At 46.1% G+C, this 21,907-nt stretch overlaps 1 protein-coding gene across 1 annotated transcript in view; it reads left to right on the forward strand.

Annotated features, from left to right (window-relative positions):
- LOC119461005 (glutamate receptor ionotropic, kainate 2) overlaps positions 1 to 21,215 on the forward strand; it is a 114,740-nt gene extending 93,525 nt beyond the window's left edge. The window contains exons 12-15 of the mRNA XM_037722177.2: positions 346 to 544; positions 3,235 to 3,460; positions 18,102 to 18,421; positions 19,923 to 21,215. Of these exons, the coding sequence (XP_037578105.1) occupies positions 346 to 544; positions 3,235 to 3,460; positions 18,102 to 18,421; positions 19,923 to 20,012 (835 nt within the window). The 3' untranslated portion in view covers positions 20,013 to 21,215. The remainder of the gene's footprint in view (positions 1 to 345; positions 545 to 3,234; positions 3,461 to 18,101; positions 18,422 to 19,922) is intronic.
- The last annotated feature ends 692 nt before the right edge of the window (positions 21,216 to 21,907 follow it).

A 21,907-nucleotide genomic window follows, 5' to 3' on the forward strand; every position in this document is an offset into this window, starting at 1 on the left:
TATTAGCCAAATAACAGTAATACAGTGGAGCAGTGGGAGGCACAGCTCACCCGATCCGACATGGCAGAACAATAGTCTTTAATTAGCCAAGTCAGGCAGGCGGCAGAGGCCAGTGGGTCCCTGGACTAAGGGGCTCCGTTCACCTCTCCTTAAAATATTCTCCTGACTGATAAGGTTTCTTTATATATATATATATATATATATATATATATATATATATATATATATATGATCTGCAGTAGAGCACTATATATGGCCCACTGTGCCACCGAGGTTGTTCATGCACGAAAATTCACGCTTAGCCCCGCATGCCCCGTTCTCCTTCCTTGTTTCATAACCTTGCAGGGCACCAGCGACCCGTGTGTTGGCTGGCTTCTGGTACTTCTTCACTTTCATCGTGCTGGCGATCGTGGTGAGCAACCTGTGCGAGAGCATCTTGTGGCAAGACAGCGGACCGGACTACGACTCCGTCGACGAGCTCATGAAGACCCCCGGCTTCACCTACCTCGCCATACGAGGTGGTAGCACACGCTCATTCCTTGAGGTGAGTCGCACGACTTGCGTGATTAAACGAAACGGCGGCTAAAGCGAACACAACTCCTTCTTTTCAGTTAGCCACACGTTAGCACGCACTCTGTGGCCCGAAAGGCTGCTAAAGAAATTGCCTCAAATTTACGTGACAGCTCCGCAGCCTTTCACCGTGTAATTGAAAGTTGGCCCAGCGCTGGTACAGTTCATTGATCGCAACGAAGGCGCTCTACGGCCTGATTCAGATGGCCTTCATACACGTCCTCCACCCTGTCGCGTCACCATCCGGTAACGGGACAGAGCATCCGGTGCCATGACGGTTTACCAAAACAGGCCTTAGGCTTAATGAGAGACACTGGCCTTGACAAGACGCCTTAGTTACTTGCTACTGTGCGTACTTGTGCATGTTGTGTGTGTGCTACATGTATGAAGGGGCCTTGTCGTGCGTCTCCCTCGTCATCTGCAGTTGCATGCTAGGCGTGTGCTAGCAGCTAAACTCCTTTTTAACAGCTAAACTCCGACGCCACGTCACCCTCACTCTCGCAAGCCGCGCGCCGGCTTGCGAGAGCGAAGGGTGACGTGGCGTCGTGGCGATGCCCTCTCCCCTCACACCTGGCGTGCTATCGCGGTCAATTGGAACTTCGCTGAGGCGTGCTCGTGACGTGGGGTTGCAGCGATTGGGACCTCAGGTGCGGTTTAGATGCTAGACTACAGACGTGGGCTTTTCCGCTCAATAGGCCATTTGACGCTTTCACATCAAGACAAGGCACGCTTAGAAAGAACGTCTGGTTAGCTATCTTATGTTCAGGAAGGAAAACCGGGCTACGGAAAGAAGAGAGTGGAAGGTAGGACGCCGTGATTAAGGGCACATGAATGACAGTGCCGGATGAGATAGCTAAAGCTAATACGGATGACAAACTATAAAACGCCAACATTGATTCTTCCTTGTTAATTTCGAGGAGGGATGGCTTTATTGATTCTTCCCTGTCAGGAGTGTAAGGTGGAACTTGATCTTTTACGACAATTCACTAACAGTGCACAAATGCGCATTCGCGTAATGGGTTGTTAGTTCTCACGAAATTGATGAAGATTTAGCCCCAGAGCCCTGAAACACCATTTTAGATCAAATAAAGTTAGAATAACTTGGTCCCATTTATTTCCGGTCGTCGAGAGCACATTCGTGCAATAAATAATTCAGTAAGAACAATTAGTATTCTAATGTAATAAAAATGACTGGCTTGCTAAAAAAAAAGAAAACTAGAACCTAAAACTTCTCTTGCGTATCTAAACGCTTCTACGGGCTTCGTGTTAAGCTTCTGGCGTTTAAAGCAATATTTTGAGCTATCAAATTCAGCGTAAAAAAATGCTACCTTGGGCTTTGTGAGGTTGAGCAGCCGTGTCACAAACGTGGTTGGCATTCACTTTCAGTCTTTCTCCTCATGCATTTATGCCCAAAGAAAGCAGCGCACTCAAGGTGGTCAATCTTAACTTCATAAACTGGAGAGCCTTGTTTGGCATGGGTTACACAGTGCTGAGATAAAGTGAGGCCAGACAATGCCAGACAGTAACTTTTGCTTCTATTCAAAAAGTTTTTCTGTATGATAGGAAAGTGCTGAGTGCAATAAGTAGTGAGGATAAAAAGAAAGGATCATGATAATCAATCTTGGAGAGTTTATTTGCCATGAGTATTTGCGCCAGCTCGCTTTTTCCTTTATATACAAGGTCAGTGCTGAACTCACCAAGTGTATAAAAGAAATTCTCACAAGCATGAAAATCGAGTTGTTTACACAGAGATTAGTGTTTCTTCCCTCACATGCACTGTTGCTTCATTTTATATTCCATGCAAAGAACCTTTAGCTTTGACTGAGTGTCCCGGTGAGAAGAGCGTTTTTTCGCAGTTTTTTTCCCCCCTTTTTCGTATATCGTTAGTTTCACGGCTGAGGCACACGAGCGCCAGGTCACCGCATATGTTTACAGTGTTAGGCGAATACTGCTGAGCGGGCAGTCAAGCAACCAAGGGCAAAATAAAAATTCAGTCAACAAACGCGACTCAGATGACGAATATTTAACGTGCACCAGCCCTTCACTTATTTGTCTTGTCGGTTTATGGGGAAGAAAAACTCGCTCTATTAAGTTTAAGAAAAAATAAGTTAGCAAACGTCTTTCCTTTTTTCTTTTCGTTTTACCGTTACCTATACACGGAGTAAACACTCCCCTGATTCATTTCTCCTTTCGCATTCCCAGTAGATGTGATAGCGCTAGTCGCAATATTACACTGGGAATGCAAGGACACAATGGAAGCACCAGTACACCCTGTAGCGCACGTTTTATTTGTTTTTCGTTTAAAGGGGAAACCAGGATTGTTGTCAAATGACCCGGCAAAAATGTTTAACAGCTACGATAGAATATGCTAATTTAGAAATGCTGCTCCAAAAAACAATGTGCGGAGCGGCGTGCGTCTTTCTTACTCAGATTTTTCTCGACCTCTCTCTTATATAGCGCCGTGCTGAGTCTATCCCAATGAGTCCACGAAGGCGCAGCAGAGAATAGGTGAACGTTTGTTCGGAAGTTGTGGACGCATCAACTAGCTCAGCGTGCCAACCCTGTTACGCTTGGCGTTCGCGGAGAGAAGGCGGCGTTCGCACTCGATAGCCTTTAAAAACGCCGGAAGAAGTGTCAAAACGAGGTCGTCCTTAATTCTTGCAGCACTCCAGCGTCCCCCTGCACCAAAGGTTGTCGCAGTTCGTTGAACGTAGCGGACGCAACAACCCGGGCACGTTCGCAGAGGGTCTCGATCGCGTCAAGAACGAGGAGAAAGTGGCCTTCATCATGGAGTACGCGGCCGCCGCCTACATCACGCAGAGCGACTGCGAGTTCACCATGACCGACACTTTCGTGCACCACTCGGCGTACGGCATCGCCACTGCCAGAGGTGAGTGAAGAGATCGTTGTTGGTAAACAGCCGCTGCCGGTAGCTCAGTTGCTATGGCATAGCACTCCTGAGCTCGAGGTCGCGGGATGGACCCCGGCCGCGACGGCTGCGTTTCGATGGAGGCGAAATGAAAGAACGCGCGTGCAGCGAGCATTGGGTGCAGGTTTAAGGACGTCAAGTAGTAAAAATTAACCCAGAGTCCCCCACTATGGCGTGCCTTAGGGGTTTGACACGTAAATGACCCGAATTAGAATTTTGTTTCTTTTTTTACTTTCTTCCATTTTTTTAATTGTTGGTAGACAGCGGCTCAGGCTGGAAATCGCTTTACAACTTGAAGCGGGGCTCGGCGCCTGAGGACGAAGTACTACAGGTAGAAATTATTCAGTGGAAGTAGCCACGGTTTAATTCATGCAAGCCATGATTGATTGGCAAGAACTGCTAACGCCATTTAACCCCCTTTTGGACTAGGTGACGCTGAGGAGAAAAGAATATTCTGATTTGAAAACCACCAGAGCTGGAGTAGCTTACAAAATGTAGAGATCAGTAAGGTCGGGGCTTCAGAGCATGTGCTCATCTGAACTCCCAAAAGTCCAAAAGGCCTTAAAAGGCGAGGGAGCTCAGGCTTCAAAATGTCTAGTAAGTAAACAAGTGGCGGGTCACTTCTAGACAAAGAAAGAGCGTAAACTTTTATTGATGCCAGCAATCACGAGAACGGACGCAGCCTCCCTCCGCCTAGCTGACGGCCGAGAACCCCTGGGTCTCAGCGATTGCCTCGGCTAGCTGGACGGCCTAGACCTGATCTCGCTGGTTTGAGCTGAGCAGCAGGTTCTCCCACTGCTGCCGGTTTTGAATCTTGCGGCCCTCGAAAGGAGCCGCCTTCGAGCATGCCCATAGAATATGTGGTAGGTTCGCCCTGCCCTTACATATTTTGCATACATCATTGCATTGCCCTGGATAGAACCTGCTGCAGGCCACCGGGCTAGGATACATATGTTTATTGGGAAAAAATATAAGTTAATTGAAAAAAAAAAGAATATAGTGGTTGTGTACGCAGGGCGTTTGCACTTGCACTCCGAAAGAAGGGGAAAAACAAAAGTGAAGTAGGCTTATAACTTTTGCAATCCGCCTTATTATAAGCTTTAAGCGGGGGAGTTCAAATGACTTGTAAGAAAATTTTGAGAAGGGCAAATCAGCTTCTTTGTCTAGAAGTTTAGGCGGTGGCCTGGCGCCTCCTGCAATCTTCTAGACAGAGAAGCTGATTTGCTCTTTTTCTGAAAAACGCCTTTTCAAGTCATTTGAATTCCCCTGCTTCAACCTTAAAGGTGGATTGCAAAAGTTGTAAGCCTAGTTCGTTCTTGTGTTTCCCTTCTTTCGGACTACAATTACAAACGCCGTGCGCAGATGACCGCTATATTGTTTCAAAAAACTTTCTTGTACTGCTTTTCATCAAAATATCAAGAACAACTTTCGCTGGACCATGGTCGCCTCTATGCTGCAATCTTGTTTTGATCGAAAAAATACCTCATATCTAATCGAGGAGTGTTGCTCCATACGGGAGATCACATACTCCAATACCAGGGATCACATTCCCAATTTTCTTGCACACGTGCCTCTGTATTGATTTATTCGAAAGCTGATTCTTCGTTTGACCGCAACGATTAGAAAGTATAAATGAAAAGCGAAAGCATTTAATGTTAGATTAACCAAAAACTCATCATCTATAATTCTAACTGAAAGCCCGTGTGAAGAAACGCTCGGTGTGCGGCCAGTGCAATGCTCTTCACATTAAGTGGGCTTTGTCCTCTCCCTTCTCCTCCCCCCCCCCCCCCCCCCCCCCCCCAGCCGCTGCGCCCGCGAACAGATATAACGTAAATCCGATCGACTAACTCAAAGCGCACAAACGAACCCTGTCTTTTGCTATTTCGCATGAAACCTGCCTCGTTCAAACCATGAAGGACCCGCAGGCACTTCTACCGTGCTGCCCTGCGATCGGGTGATGCACCGGGCCATGTTTTATCGTGGCTACGGTGATAGAAACAGCGGCGTTGTGAAAGCGGCAGGAGAGGTAGCGGACTTTTTTAGGATGGGACGCTGCATATTTCAGCACTCCGAGATTTCAGTGGAGCAACAGGGGGCTTTGACCAGAGACGGTTTCGCATCGCTAGAAGAGGTGAACGGCGTTGCGAAAGCAGATGAGGACGGTACAGTGTGCATGTAATGCATTTTATCCCGTGTGGTCCTTCATCGCTCATCAAGAATGTATGTGGTGCTGATGACATTCGATAAAAGAACAGTACACTGTCAGTGGTCCACAGCTCCTTTTCTTCTTTTTTGGTTATGCGGTAAGTCGAAAGTCTCACTCTAAAACATATCTAAGGGGTGCGTTATTTGCCTTATAATACTCATAGGTTTTCTTCTTTATTTACTTGTCCCCTTCACATCATTTGAAGCGCGCCGTCTGAAGTAACAAGCCCGTGCATCTAGCAGGGCTGAACCATCTTCAGTTTTAATTAACCCCCCCCCCTCTCTCTCTCTCTCTCTCTCCGAGATTGCACTGAAAAAAAAATATCGCAACCCTTCAGTGACTTTCGATTTACTTATCCCAATTAGTGCAAGCAGCAATTTTGAGCCCCCGACTCCTGGATGCGTTTAGGGAATCTCATATAACGTTGAGAAGAACCCTCGTTACTTCTGGAAAACGTTAAGAGGACTAAAATGTCATCGGCAAATTCCTGAATACTCCTGAACAACGCTAAGCTGTTGAATAAACGTTCTTCCTCAAAGTGAAACCGGGGTTTCGGAATAAAACAATCACGTTGGAGCTTTACAGTGCTCCGGCACAAATACGAATTGGAGACGAGTTGGAATGAGCTTACACCCACAGGCAAGATAAATGCGTGATCGAAAACAGAAGATAAATTTCGCAACATTAAACAAGTGATTCACTCTAGGGAATACAACATATCAGTTGTAAATATGACACACAGAAGTGCAATAACACAAACAAATTTTGCAGACATGGACGATGGAGGTCAGCTGTGTAAGCCAGCGCCAGTAGGTGCACCTGCGTTGTGCGGAATCGAACAATAAATACCAACATAATAAATGTACTTATAATGCTGCCTCATAGCTATACTGATAGATTGATAACGCGTAATGAAATAGTGCGTGATATTCAACAGCTTATTTGCAATTTTCATTATTTGGCCCACCCCCATTCTGAAGCCACTGCATATGTGCAACTGCACATGTGCCCTTCCATTGCTAATCCTCCAGAATGTGTATGTGCCACTGTGACACCAGAGGTATAAAGCCATACACATATAACGGTGTGGTTATCTCGACAGTCACCCCTCCTTAACATTCTTTTCCGTACAATCATCGAAGAACGTCGTGGTCCATGTGGCATCACTGCGAAGACATTTCACATTGTGCGTCCGCCTTAAATGATGTTTGCGCTTCGGCATAGCGTCTGAACGGTGCAGTACATGAACAATAACATTCGTTGACAATAAAGTTGGGACCGGTGGGGTGCATAAACCCGGAATGAGATTACGCGTTGCATAAATGAAAATAACGGCATGGTTTGTAACATTGAAAGTGAATGAGCGCCTGCCTAGGTATAATAATATTCACATCACATGCATGGTGTGATCTTAGGTATGAAGGTCAACGGGGAGCATCTAAGTAACCTGCGGTCTGCAGATTTCATTGTCCTGTCCAGTGCCGCCGTAGATGACTTGGAACGAGTGATTAAGGACCTCAGCCGAGGATGTGTAAGAGTAGGGTTGAAGTATAATATGCTGAAGAGAAGAGAGAGAGAAAGACAAAGGAAGGACAGGGAGGTTAACCAGAGATTATCTCCGGTTGGGTATACTCTGTACTGGGGGAGGGGTAAAGGGATGCGATGGGTGAGAGAGAGAGAAACATAATTAAAAAACACACACACACAAAACAGAACTGTTTCTGTGGGCACTGTCACGCAGTATGCGAAGGCGTTCTAGCATTACAGTGTCAACGTCCCATCATATATGTCACACAGTGTACATTCACAATTTGTCACAAAGTCCGGTGTCTTTTAAATAACGCAGCAGTGCCTTCATAGCGGCTCGCGCTGATGTTCGTGTAGGCCAGTTTGCAAGGATGTTGCTTTCTGTTATTGGGCGCTTGATCAGTCTGTTTAGCCTGGCTGAGAGGGCTGCTCTTTGCGGGTTGAAACAAAGGCACTCACAAAGAAGGGGTGCGATTGTTTCGTTGCACCCGCAGAAGTCACCCATTGGTTTAATGGCCATTCCGATAAGAAAGGAGTACGCATTTAAAAAAAGCTACTCCAAGCCGTAGACGGACTAGAAGTGTGCAGTCACGTCGTGGAAGGTCGGACGGAATAAGGAGCTGTAAATTAGGGTCCAAGGTATGAAGGCGTGCACTTATGAAGTCGGATGAATTCATTGAACCAATGTTAGGTCACGCGCAAGCGCGAGAAGTTTTTCGCTGCGTCGACTCTCGAAGGAGGAATGGCAACGCAGCTGCCGCCTGTCATGGGCAGATCGGACAGCTGCATCCGCTCGATCATTGCCATGTATGCCACAGTGACTAGGCAACGACTGATATATTATATCGTGTCCTTCGTCAACTATGCGATGTTGGATTTGTCTGATCTGTGCGACGTGCTGCTCATGTGATCCATGGCGCAATGCTGAGAGTAAACTCTGGAGGGCTAACAGTTCAGCAGCTGTCGTTGATGATACGTGTGACGTTTCTAGCTGTATTTTAATAGATCTTGCTGGAAAGACAATGCTAAATAGCCTAGCAAGAGAGCAAGAATTTGTGACTGGCAATCGCTTGTACAATCTGTACAAGAGTATGTTTGCCTAGGCCAAATAGCCACAGGGGGCCCGGATTACAGCACTATATAGCGCATACGGCAGGCATTACGAAGTCATGACCACCATCGGGTTGTCGCTATCGTTGAAAATAAAGGTGTACAAATACTGCACGCTACCGTTACTAACATATGTATTAGAAACATAGCGGGTAACAAAGCAGCTTGAGAAGAAGTTGATAACCTCGCAACAAGGGATCGAACGAAAAGTAATAAGCGTAACGTTAAGAGACCGCAAGAAAAGGGTGTGGATTGCATGGCAAATGAAGACAGGTTATATTACATTTATGATTAGGATGAAGTGATGGAGTTACACAGGTCATTTATTGCGTAGGCCAGATAACCAGTCTACTATTAGAGTTACAAAAATTTAGAGTGCCAAGGGACGAGAAGCGCAGCCAAGGACGGCAGAAAAATAGGTGGTGTGATGAAATTAGTAAATCTGCAGGCATACGATGGGGTGAGCTGGCACAAGACAGGGGTAATTGGAGGTCCGAGGGGAGATAACTTTGTCCTACAGTGGACATACAAAAAAATGATATCTTTGATGGTGATGATTAAGAGATTGGTGGTGGTGACCGTCAATTCTTTGTTTTCTGAGGCTCATTGCACGCCTAGAGCAGCGAAGTATATGAGTGGGTCGCTCGCCGATTATTCGCAGTAGCCAAACAGGAAATGTCATGTGAAATCACTGCGAAACAGGGCTTTACTGTTGCAGACATTCCGAATGTCATTCCTTGCGGAATAAGACAGATATCTCAGAAATATTTTGGACGTTCTCGTTACACTGATGTTGAGTTTGCTTTAGTTTGGCTGTGGTCTTCGTCGTGCGTGGCTTTCTTTTCTTTTTCTCCGACCTTCTTTCACCGCATTTACATATCCTTTCCACGATGAAAAGAAGGCGGGCATTGCGCCACGTCTAATACTAGATACTAATACCATGTCTAATACCCTCATTTGAATCAACGAAAAATATTATTCAATAAAAAGTCAATTTAAATTCAGTAGATAACAACCAAGGAATTCCGCCTCTAAAACTTCTACTGCGCTCTCCGTATCTCTGCTTCAAACCATAGTTCGCGAGAGACGGTAACATTGTAAGAAGTTCGCCTTCGCCTTTGCATCACGGAATGAGCGAGTTTCATTGGCTGTAGTGTGTATACAAATTCTTTGGTGGGGACAGCCGTACATGTGGCATTGCATTCATAAGTAATCAACGAGTTAGTTGTTTCCAGCTTGTTAATTTACTTGCTCTTTCTTTCCTTTTTCGTTGGTCTTCTAGGTTTAAAACCAAATTATACCCAATATTACTATCATCCTGTTGCTTGCACCTATTTCCCACTCCATCGAACGGTCTGTAGTTGCATTAGCTCCCTCCTTTACCAACTAAGAATGGCGTTGCCTGGTCGTCTGACATTCTAAGATAAACATAATTGTTGCTTAACTAAAAGAAAATTCAGTATTACAATAAATATAGCGCGTTACATCGGGTCACTCTATAACGTTAACGCCTTTTGTACAAGAAGGTGAAATTATTATTATTCGCTGTCATGTAGTTTTTTTTTCTATTACAGCTCGTTGTTCAGGTATTAGGCGAGATCAAAAACCAAAATTGTAAGTACATATGCCTTCTCGCAAGTGGTTTCTGTAGATGCCAAATCTTATTGCACAAGCACAGAATTCCTGGCCATAGAACAAAGGAAACATGAGTTCTCAATATGTTTTTATATCAGGTTGTTCCAGAAAGCAAACTAGTTCTGCGCCAGACCGCTTACGCTCGTTGCCTCGGCAAACATTCGCCTCTTTATAAGTGCATGCACCTGGAAGAACTTTCCTTTCGATGAGCATGGTTCTGGGTTGCGTAATAGCTGCAGCGTCTGTTAACTAAAACCCAAAGGCAAAATTCTATTTAAAATTCTGCAGTGTAATTCACAACACAAAAAAACTAAACAAAGGTATTTGCTGATAAATAGAATGGAGGCGGGGGCAGTGCAAGAGACGGAGACGAAGAAAGCGAGACGACAAACACGGCGTTGTTCCGCCCACAACCACGGAGCCAAACTAGCTTGCCCAATGTTCTACTCTTCGGCAGATATGTGCTCTTACACAACATACATTCAATATCCTCGATGCCATGTGAGCGTCGGCTTTTGCTGTCTGACTCGGGGCCATAGAGCGAATGCGGAACACTGCGCCGCATAGGAAGTCCCCTGCCAAAATTTCGATTCTTTATTACTTCCTCGACGCGTAAGAAAATAACGCAATTTTTCGACTTGACAATCATTACAGAATGCGCTTTCATGAACTGCCACGCGATACCATTGGCAGTGGTGCAGTGGCTTAGCTGACATCTTCGGCTTCGGCTTACCGAATAAGCTTCTCTCGAAACCTGACGCCGTTCGCTGTTGCCTCAATATCTCTCGACTGTGCTCGCACCTCTTTCGCAACACTTTTCCATTATAGCGAGTCCTCGACTTACTGGTTCCGCTGTACCGAAGTTTTGGAAGATGTGCTAGTCCTGTGCTGAACGGTATCTCCGATGCGCCTCAAAGTACTCGCCTACTACAGTTACAGCCACGGCTCGCGTGACCCTCCTGTCCCTGGCGCGGCTGCCCGACGACAAGCCGCTTTCTTATTTCCGTTTAGGCAAATTGCTCTGAAGCACCAGACTACTGGCTTCCAGAGGACGACGCATGACGTGGACAGTACTGTGTGGAGTTTACGTTTCATGCAATGGTTGTGTTCCCCGTGACTGACACGTCGCCATATCTCGAGCCTGATGAGTGAAAGTGAGTCGCAATTTGTTCGAGTGCGAGTCGCTCATGCACGACAAGGGCTGGTATCTTGCGACGTTATAGATCGGGCTGCAGCGATCAATTAAAAGAGTAGCAGCGCATATTCTCGAAGTTATCGAAACTCTACGACACGCATCTTACACGTAAAAGGATGCCACTTGGCTAGGATGAAGGCTTACCTGTCCGCAAGCCCACAGGAATGTATGCATTATTATACAAAATTTCAACCGTGATTCCCGCCTATGAGACTGCGCACAACTATTGTTTCTTTATTAGATTCATTACTTATCTTCAGTTTGGTAATATTATTATTCCTTCAAATATAAACAAACAATGTACTTCATCCGCATGTGGCTGCCTAATCACACTCTTGTTTTTGTTTTATTTCTTGATTTATTTAGTGAGTTCTGAAAGTCTAATCCGATAATACATTTTTCATGCGCCGTGTAAGTCTTGAACAATTATCCTTAGTGGATGTATGCCACAGTCTTCGAGTCTTCGTCATCGTCTTCATTATGAAGACTGGTTGGTTGGTCAGTTTGACTTTATGAAAGGCTCATACCCGCTATGGAGTATTGGCCAAGAATCTGATGAGTAAGAAAGATAGTGAAAAAAAAACGGTAATGTGAAACGTTGATAGAAATCAAGGAATAGTAATATAACATGACGTTCTAACTGAAATAATATTACGGGGTTTTACGTGCCAAAACCACGATATGATTATGAGGGTGGACCGCCTGGGGTTCTTTAACGTGCACCTAAATCTAAGTACACTGTTGTTTTCGCATTTCGCAACCATCGAAATACGGCCGCCGTGGCCGGGATTTGATCCCGCCACCTCGTGCTTAGCAGCCCAACACCATAGCCATTAAGCAACCACGGCGGGTCATAACGTTTTAAGTATTTAGAAAGGAAATTGTCCTCAATTGGATAGAAATTTATCAACGGCTACGCAGGCATCCCTGTGGCAATGTCGTAGATAGAGAGATTAGTTGAGAAGACACGCGTAGCTATTAATAGAACGCTGAATCGGCGGTTGTCGTTCCTTTGTGCAAAGACACAAGCAAGAGCCCAAAATTGGATTATATGCTGGAAGGAAAACAAATAAATACGTGAAAGCGCGCAAAAATCATAGTAAGCGGAATGTTACGCCAGCAGACCTCTAAACCGTAAACTTACAAAGACAAAACAAAAACACAATAAAGATATACAGACTAAAACAAAGGAAGTTGCTGTGGGTGCAAATTAGGAATGGCACTTCAGTGCAGTATTCGTAAATTAGAAAGTAGCTAAATTTAGCGAGTACTTATTCAGCTCAGCAACTTTGCCTTCTTGGAGTCTTAGAGACCTTCTCAGTGACTTTTAGAGTGACTTATTTCTCAGTGTGGATCAGAGAGCAAACTGGGATAGCCGATATCTTAATTGACATTAAGAGAAAAAAAATGAGCTGGGCCGGCCATGTAATGCAGAGGATGGAAACCGTTGGGTCATTAGAGTTACAGAATGGATACCAAGAGAAAGAAAGCGCAGTCGCGGATGGCATAAAAGTAGGTGGGGTGTTGAAGTTACGAAATATACAGGCGGAAGTTGGAATCAGCTGGCGCAAGACAGGGGTAATTGGAGATCAAAGGGAGAGGTATTCGTCCTGCAATGGACATATAATATAGGCTGATGATGATTTCTCAATGACCTTCTCAGTGACCTATTTGTCGTTTTCTTTTTTTTTCTGTTTATTTTTGCTTTCACTTTTGCATTTTGGTATGTATCCTTAAACTAACTATTTCTTCTAGGTCCATCCCCCTCTGTGGGTATGTGCCATAGTTTGTGATCATCATCATTATTATCACCATCATTATCATCGGCAGCAAAAACAACTCGGGTGCTGTCGGAGCCGACAGATGACTGACAACAAGAGAAGGAAGAGGTGGACATGGCTCTTTTCTTAGCTCGACGGTGGTCACGGAGAGCTCTGCGACAGCTTCTTTGCGTGATGGTCCTTTACGCGTTCCTCGTTCCATGCGTGATCTACTTGACGTCGCAGCTAGAACTCACAGCCCTGAAGCGAGTCTCGTTGGCCACGAAGTCCGAGGGCCCTCATTACGTGACGAACACGCCCGAGTGCCGGTTCCCGCTCTACGAGCCTTTCCACTGGTCGGTCGCCTACTTTTACCGTAAGAGGATAAGCCGTGAGAACAAGTGTCGCGGCAAGGAGCAGTTCGTTTTCTTCGCCAACTTCACCGTTCCCCAGCTGAACGAGAAGCGCCTCGAAGACGCTTACGGGCTGACGCCAAAAGCGCTGGACTGCCACTACCGCGCCGTACTCGCAGTCGGCAGCGTCTCCACGCCAGACGGGGGCATCGAAACGGGGCCGCGTCGCCCACTGCGCTTCGGTGAGAAACTGCGCGAAGAACACGTCCGAATAACTTGCCTGCGGGACGGAGTCCCTCTCTTCACGGAGTTACACATGCTGCCACAAAGCAAGAAGAGTCCGAATGCGGCATCACGACACCGTCGGGTCGAGTTGAACCACAGGGCCAATCACAAGAGGAAGCTTTCGGTGCTGGTGGTGGGCGTCGATTCCGTCTCCCGGCTGAACTCGATGCGGCACCTGAGGAAGACGCGGCGGTACCTTTTGAGTCAGCTGAACGCGTACGAGTTGCTCGCGTTTAGCGCCGTCAGCCGCGATCCTCTCCAAAGCCAGATTTCGCTCCTGACTGGCCTCGACGTGCGGGAGATCTTGAGGGTGTCCGAGAACAGAAATCTTCACAGCCGGCTACACATCGTGAGTGCGTACAAGGCACGTGGCTACGCGACGTTGTTCGCAGTGGATGCGACCAAGGACGGCTCGCTGTTCGCAGACGACCGATGGGAATACGGGCACCCGCCGGTAGATTATAGTCCCAGGTCCTTTGTGCAAGCCACTGAGCACGACGAGCGGAACGCTTCGTGTCAAAGCTTCACTTCGAGATCAGAGGCGCTGCTGAGGTACGTCAACGACGTCTTCCAGCGGGACACGCACGGGGTGCGGAAGTTCGGATACGTTTGGCTTTCCCAACACGTCCTCGGTGACATCAACACCGTCGGCTATCTGGACCAGCCGCTTAAGTTCTTTCTCAGAAACCTTACCGTGAGTGGAGTGTTGAACGACACCGCTCTCCTGTTTCTCAGCAACTACGGCAAGCGTACGGGGGGCTTCGCGTTTCGCTCGGTCTTTAGTGAGCACGAAGCCAAAGCACCTTTCTGCTTCTTGGTGCTTCCCGAGACGTTCCTTCGAAAGAACCCCGACGTGGCAGTTGCGCTCGAGGTCAACCAGCGCCGTCTGGTGTCTGCGTATGACATTCACGCGACCCTCCTGTCCCTGGCGCGGCTGCCCGACGACAAGTTCGAGTTTACGGAGAGAGGCTTGAGTCTGTTTCGCCCGCTGCCACCTAGGAGATCATGCGGTGACGCTTTTGTTCGGCACGGTGCCTGCGCCTGCCTTAACTCGAGGCCAACGAGGCTGCCGGACGCGGTGAACCTGTCTCTCTTAGCCAGATTTGCCATCGATCACATGAACGACGTGACCGAGAGCAACTTCCCCGGCCATTGCAGTCGGTGGGAGTTAAGTAGCATCAACAAAGTGCAAGTTATAGGGGGTGGCGAGGGTGTCGGCAGCCTGGAGCTTAGCGTTACGATAACGACCACGCAAAACGTTTCCTTCGAAGTGTTTGGTGGCATAAGTGACAGCAGTGCGCCAAGCTATCACTTGAGCTACATTGGTAGACTCGGCTCGGACGAAGGCCGCTCTACGTGTATCAAAGACACACCGATAATGACATACTGCCTTTGCAATTCTAGTTTACGAAATACAAGGAAGACGACCGCGAAAGCTGCGACACCTTGAGCTGTGTAGTAGTTTTCGTTCTTTGAGGCTGCCTAACAGCACGTTGTGGAACTGAATTTTTTTTTTTTTTTTGCAATATTCACTGTCGGCCTTTTGGGTCCGTCTCTGACTGGATCGTAAACCATGTTTTTGGCTCGTGTGGTTTTGTCAGGCAGACTTCCCAAGTCCTTAATAACAGCAATGTCTTGTAGATAGATAATACATTTTTTGTCTTGTTTTAGCACTGTTAGCCCCCTTTCACATTTAATTTACGTATTCCTCCCTGTCTTTGTCCGTAGTTTACGCATTGCGTTTGTGTGCAGATTTTGAGACCCGGCACCACTTGGGCAAGCGAGAGCGAAAGATTATGGAGCACGGAATTTACTAAAGGCTAAATTTTCTCGATGACTGCCAGCCGAGCCAAAAATTCATTGAGGCAGTGTTGCTAATTAATGTGAAATTGTACACTGTACCTTCGATTACAAAGCAGATGTGATGATTCAGACTCGCAATATAAGCCAAAGGTTCATTGCTTCGAATACGAATAAGCTACATCAGAAACTGAAAAAATAACTGTGCTAGAGACAGAACCACCACAAGACTAAACAACATAGGCACTGACTATCAGCTGTGTATAGTGTGTATAAACTGAGTACCAAGTGTACCAAGTGTACTCAGTGTCTGTGTTGTTTCGTTTCTTGTGGTTCTGTAGCAAGCCCTGTTTTCTGTTTTTATTTCTTTCCGAATGTCTCCCAACCAACTAGTTCAACTATGCACTGTGTAGTAACAAGCTGTTTCCCTTAAAAGAGGCGTTTTTTATGTATTTCATAGAGCATGCAAGTGTTAGCGAAGTTAAGGCTGCGCTACGCCTAGCGATGTGTATCATCTAGAAAAAAAGAAAAAGAATAAATTTAACCCCCCTCCCCCCAAAAAAGAAAACAGGTCTGTATTCACCCGCCCAATGCTCGTAGTTGTCTGCCAAGCGTACGTGTGGGACCAGCTCGGTGATGACTTGGACGTAGTCGAGGGGGAGACATTTTCCAGCCGATTCATGTCAAGTATCGCACGCGTACAGACAGGCGCAAGTTGCGGCTTATCTGAACAATCCAACAGTACGTGAGCTTTGTGCGGGAGGCCTGCATGTGCCGATACAGGCATGTTTGCCATTCTAACTAAGGGCTTGAAGTAAGGAATAGGAGCGAGTACTTGTGCGCATGACACCATAATACTGCAGAGGAGGCCATACGCACGCGATATTCATGTGATGGCGGCCTGCGATGCGATCACAAAGAAAGAAAGCGTTCCACATCGCCGGCCGTATATGATGCACCGCTTCCTCCCCCCTTCATCTGGTAGGCAGAAATTAAAACACCCTCGCGATTCTCGGTGGCATCTTATGCCTAACGACGTTAAACGAAGAGCCGATCTCAATATTAACGAGAAAGCATCGCCCATACATTGACCGCAGCGTGAGATGACATTAAGCGAGGGTCGATTTCGTTACTTATTTATTGCTGCCACGTCGGAGAGCAAGTTGTAAGCGTGAGTTCAGGTTGGTGCAGGCGCCGTGGGTGCTGCCATGTTATTACGCAATTAAGGCAACCGACGGAAGCCGCCACATGGACTATGTGGCTCGTCCGACCTATCTTGGCGGTAATATGCGGCGGGTGCAAACTTTGGGCGAGTCGAGATGGCTGCATGCTTCAAGTGCGCTGTCTTCTCGCCAACCTAGTCCAGAAGGTCGCGTAATTTAAGTTTCGGAGACGCGTTGAAGAGAGAGGCAGCACGAAGGTGGTGTGAGCTGCCCGAAGCCGGCGTTCTTAATAACGCCAACGTTGTGACAGCGAGTGTTTGTGGTCATTGTGTGATATTTGTTCATGTTTGCCTTACGTGCATGGTACCATGCTTGTTAATTCAATTAGTAAGCTGATGTTTACTGCAATTTATACTGACCATAAAACTACGAACGTTACCTCGAGCTAGAGAGATATAGAGAGAGAGATTTAATGAATGCTGGTGAGGTTTGGCTGTCAGCATGCCTAGGAAACTACTCCAGATGGATAAGATGAAAAATGAAATGATGTGCTAGCTCTTCCTGTGTATGCAATTGAATTCACCGTTGCGCCATACTCTTTTTTATGGGCACAATATATCGTTGTTAAGAGAAACGTCACAAAATTCGTCACATCCCTCGTTGTCGCTGAAGGCAAAGAGGAGAAATTGGGAAAAATTCAGCGCTAGCACAATTGCACCAACCAGTGCGCGCACGCAAATGTTTCATATTACAACATTTCGCTCTTTGTATAACCATAGATCACCAGACTCAGCCGACACTCAAACATGCTCACTCACCAATATGTTCGAAGGATGTGTACTCACACTCATCCAAACGTTCTTGCTGGCGCTCATCCATAGTCACCACACTTACTCGCGTTCATAGTCACTTCCATTCGTATTTATCAGTATCCATTCACGATCAGATTCGCGTGCGCACTCTTTCACCGGCATTCACTCACATGCATACTCAGTCCACTCACACTTGCCGACAGTAACTCACGTTCACATACTCACGTCTACATAAAATCACCGTCAGTGACTTTCATCGTACTAACGTTAACCAGCACTTACTCCCGTTCACGCTTATGTCCACTCACACCCTTCGTTACTAGCTAACGTTCTATCTCACGTCTGTGAAATGATTGTGGAGCGATTATGGGGCACTTTACTCGTCAGTGGTATTGCCGACATATGTTTGTAACCAACTGCCTCTAGCTGTACATCGGGAATTCAACTCCATATAAATAATTACTAAGTTCTTGTGGAGAGCTGAATAATATATGGCGTTGTTAATTTATACCTCGAAAACAGGCGCTGAGAACTCACTGAAAAAAACATTGTTTCAAAAAGGGCGCATCAAATTTTCAACACAAGAACTTAAGAAGCATTTTAGTTAGAGATTGTCCAAATAGATTCCCTAACGGTCCTGTCATTTTTACTCCATCTTCTCTTGCCCTGTGTTAGTCAGCGGTGTCGACACGTTAAACAAATCCTGTCGCAAACTCGCCCAAGACTCAGTATACATTCTCCCGCTTTCTGCTGCAGGCTCCGAATATCGCAGCCTCCTCTCCGAGGGCATTCTGAAGCTCCAGGAAGACGGGCGTCTGCAGTGGCTCCAGGAACGCTGGTGGAAACCCAACCAGTATTGTGGCCAGGGTGACGACCTAGACGGCGACGGCGACGGTGACAGTGACGAGGATGACGAGGAGGCGCACTCGCTCGAGGCCCGAGTTCAGATTCGCCAGCTGACCGGAGCGGACCTTGCCGGCGCATTCGTGATCGTCTACGTGGGTTTCATCATCGCTGCCATCTTCGCTGTTGGCGAGCTCTTCTACGTCTTTAGCACTAGGGCCAAGAGGGAGACGGTACGTGAGAGAGCGAATTCATTGATACTCTGGATGCTTTGTAACTGAGCGTAGACGCAGTCAATAGACAGCAAAGCCGACAGCGGCCCTCCTACGCGTAACCTCGTTCCCATTCTCAAGAAACATCGCGATGACAGGTTTGTTTGAAAACATTTTTTTATGTATTCTCTAAAAGGTACTTCAATTCTGGAATATTTATTCCGCACCATAAGGGACTGGGAAGTGGCTTGTCAGGATGGGGTAACTAGATCGTAGGAGGGTGATGCAGGAGTTTGCCTTCTCGATCGGCTGCTGCCCTGATTTCCGCGATGAAACTGTCTTCAACGCTCGAAAGCCTAGAAGGATACCCACACAGGAATCAAAATCCTGGATCCAACTAAGGATTCAGGGAACCCATGTACCGATGAAATTTTGGGGAACTTTCACCCAATCCGAGTAGGCATGTGATCGGTTCTCTGCCGGTCTACAGTCAAGGACGATTCAGTCCACTTTCGCCTTCTTAGGCTCGCGGTGGCGCCTGAATTTTCGAAAAAGGGGGAAAAAAATTGGTCACTGTGAACGAAGTCACGTGCTCGATTCCCGACCATGACAGCCACATTCAGGTGGTAGAGGAATGCATAAAGGCTGATAAACTTTGATTTAATTTGAGGTTCAGGTGGTCCAAGTGGTCTAAGTTATTCCTGAAACCATGCAACACTGCCGCTTCTTTTATAATCCGTGTTGATTTGAAACGGTAAACGTCTTTCTCAATTAATTTGTCCGCTACTTGCTTTACGAATTCTGCGCAGCAATGCACAATTACAAAGTGTTTGAATTAAGCAGGAACGTCGGTAATTTATAGCACACTTTCCTATGCCTCTGGTGCTCCGTCATCGTGTGTGCAAGTCGCACTATACAGGACAAGTTGTCGTTGTTGTTGTTATGGTCGTACTGGGCCTCTGTAGCACATACCCACAGCGGGGGATTGGGCATGCATCGGGTGGTTCGAGGAACCAAGAAGGAAAGATGAATACAGAATAAGAAAATTGCCACACAGGTAAAATTGTTGTGTGCAGGAAAAATGAGACATATATAAAAAAAGATTTACTCGAAACGCTAAAATAAAGAAGAAAAAAAAACATTTATGAATCAGTCTAGCAGGTTTGTACACTGGATTCAGTCATTTTTCGAATTACCAAGCAAACATTTATGCTGCTGACCTCGTAAATAGAGGCTCCGAAAGAAAGAATTATAGGCAAAAGAGAAATCTAGTCAATATCGTGCAGCGGATATTGTAATAGTCTTTATATTAAGAAAAAAGTCGACAGTGCAAAAAGAAGTGATACATTGTGTCAGCTTCTCCATTGTTTAAGCATCGTGGTGAGAGAACCAGTCCAGACATGAGTAGATAGAAATCTAGCTTCAGTATACGACAGAACATCTGCGTGATGGACATTTCAAATCTTGTCTTCTCATCCACTTACACTGCTTTCCTTTCTTATTTTTCTTTCCTCAAATGCAGCACTTGAACTCCATCGCCGTCTCAGACCACATGAAGCAGGCTGGATACGTCTGGAGGAAGTCGATGGACCTGACCGAGATGACAATGTGATCGCGCGGCTTTCTCCTGCATTGTCAAGGGCTTTGAAGACGCACCTTTTCGCGTGCCCGTGAACGACAGTGCCCCGAGAGCACTTGTGATTTATTTGACGAAACAATGTTTTTCAATGTGTGCATGTTGCATTCTGACTTCCCTACCAATTGAAGAAAGGGTCGCGGAAAGGTCGCGAAGCTTGGAGAACGGAACGTGAAACGATGTCCGTGTGCAGTTCTCTACCTGATGTGCCACATCACAAAAAGAACGCTCGCGGTTTCAATTTCTGAACACTTTTAAACAGACTGCATAAACAAGGTGACACGTGCATAAGAGTTTTGAGGCATAGGAAAACCATCGGCTTTGTTCTCCTAACACATTCACTTACTTAGACTCGTCAGTTTTATGCTGTAAACAGAGACATCGCACTCAGATGGTTTCCGGTGCTATAGACGGTATAATAAGCCTGTGCCTACTAACTGGGCCAACAAGCGACGTAGGGGCACTGAGATGGACATGTGCGCATCATTGTGTCCCTTTTAACTGATTCGTGATTCGAGTAAATCCTCGACTTCATGCCTTGTTAATTGGCTTCGATTCTACACTCGGGCAGAGAATGTCTCAAATACACTTTTCCGTATTACATTTTGTATACTTTAATGGGAAGTCTTGAACATATTTTGGAGAGGGGGACGGGGTGGCCGTGACGGGATGTTTATAGCTGTGGTGCTTCGCAGCAAAGCATCAACCTGGGAAGCACTGCGGAAAGGCATGCGACACTTGATGGGGCGATCTCATAATCGGCAGGTTCACATTTCGTGCCGAAACTGTCGATATGTCGGTCGCCTGGCAACTGGATTGATTTTCTTCTTGTGCGATAACTTACCTATCGTGAAAGAGTGTTATGAAGTCTCACTTCTACATTAGACAAGTGTTGTACACCTTTACTGCAGAGCGACATCCGGGAAATAGAATGAGGCGTAAATTCTTGTGATGCTTGTTTCTTGCCATGCGAAGGAGCTTTACTGGTTCTACACACAAATACCGACTTTGTGTCAGCAAAGCTGTGGCATTACACCTGATCTTAGTGCCATTTATGGGATGGTGAAATAGGCACGTGAAGCAACAATGAAACTGCCAGTACCTCTGAGCTTTTGCTTGAGCAATACGAGCTGTACATTGGGATGTGAGAAAGAATGTAATAAACGATTTATTCGTTTATTTGTGCTCGCTTCTTGCTTACTGCGTTCACGAAATGCACACAGCTTTGAAACTGAACAAAACAATGACAGTGCCACTTTTGGAAATGCAATTTCGTTTTGAAAGTGAATGAAGATTTGCAGCTACATCATTGGCAGGTTAATATTGACTACCATGTTATCACGGTGTCCATTACAACCAAAACATCTCGCATGGAGGTTAACTAAACTAATTTATTTATTTGATCAGAAGGTGAAGCAACGATCAACCTGTGCATCACTGTTCATCATTTACAGTTAAATAACTTCTAAGTTTGATCTCTTCACAAAAAGAAGGTGAGAACATAAAAACATGGTAACTCATACTTCCTGCTACCTCTACACTAGTAAATTCATATTCGTTCGGGTAATGTTATAGGGTGTAATTCGTCTCTTGAAACAAAGGGATGTCGCAAAACAAGTTGAAGATTTTCGCCTAAATATACCGCCACGTTATATACAATACCATTACATTACAGGAACATTGTATTCGATGACATCAAGGTACCTAATAATACTGCGCTAATTTTATCTGATGCAGAGAAATAATGTAAAGGCCAAACAAGTTGTGGTAGCGGTGATGACTTGTTACGAAATTCCTACCTATGCTATACATATGCAATTTCTCTTACAAAGGAGACGTGTACGATAGTCCGTTCTTCACCTAGCCATCTA

This window comes from Dermacentor silvarum, chromosome 8, assembly GCF_013339745.2.
Source record: "Dermacentor silvarum isolate Dsil-2018 chromosome 8, BIME_Dsil_1.4, whole genome shotgun sequence".
In the NCBI taxonomy this organism is placed as follows: Eukaryota; Metazoa; Arthropoda; class Arachnida; order Ixodida; family Ixodidae; genus Dermacentor; species Dermacentor silvarum.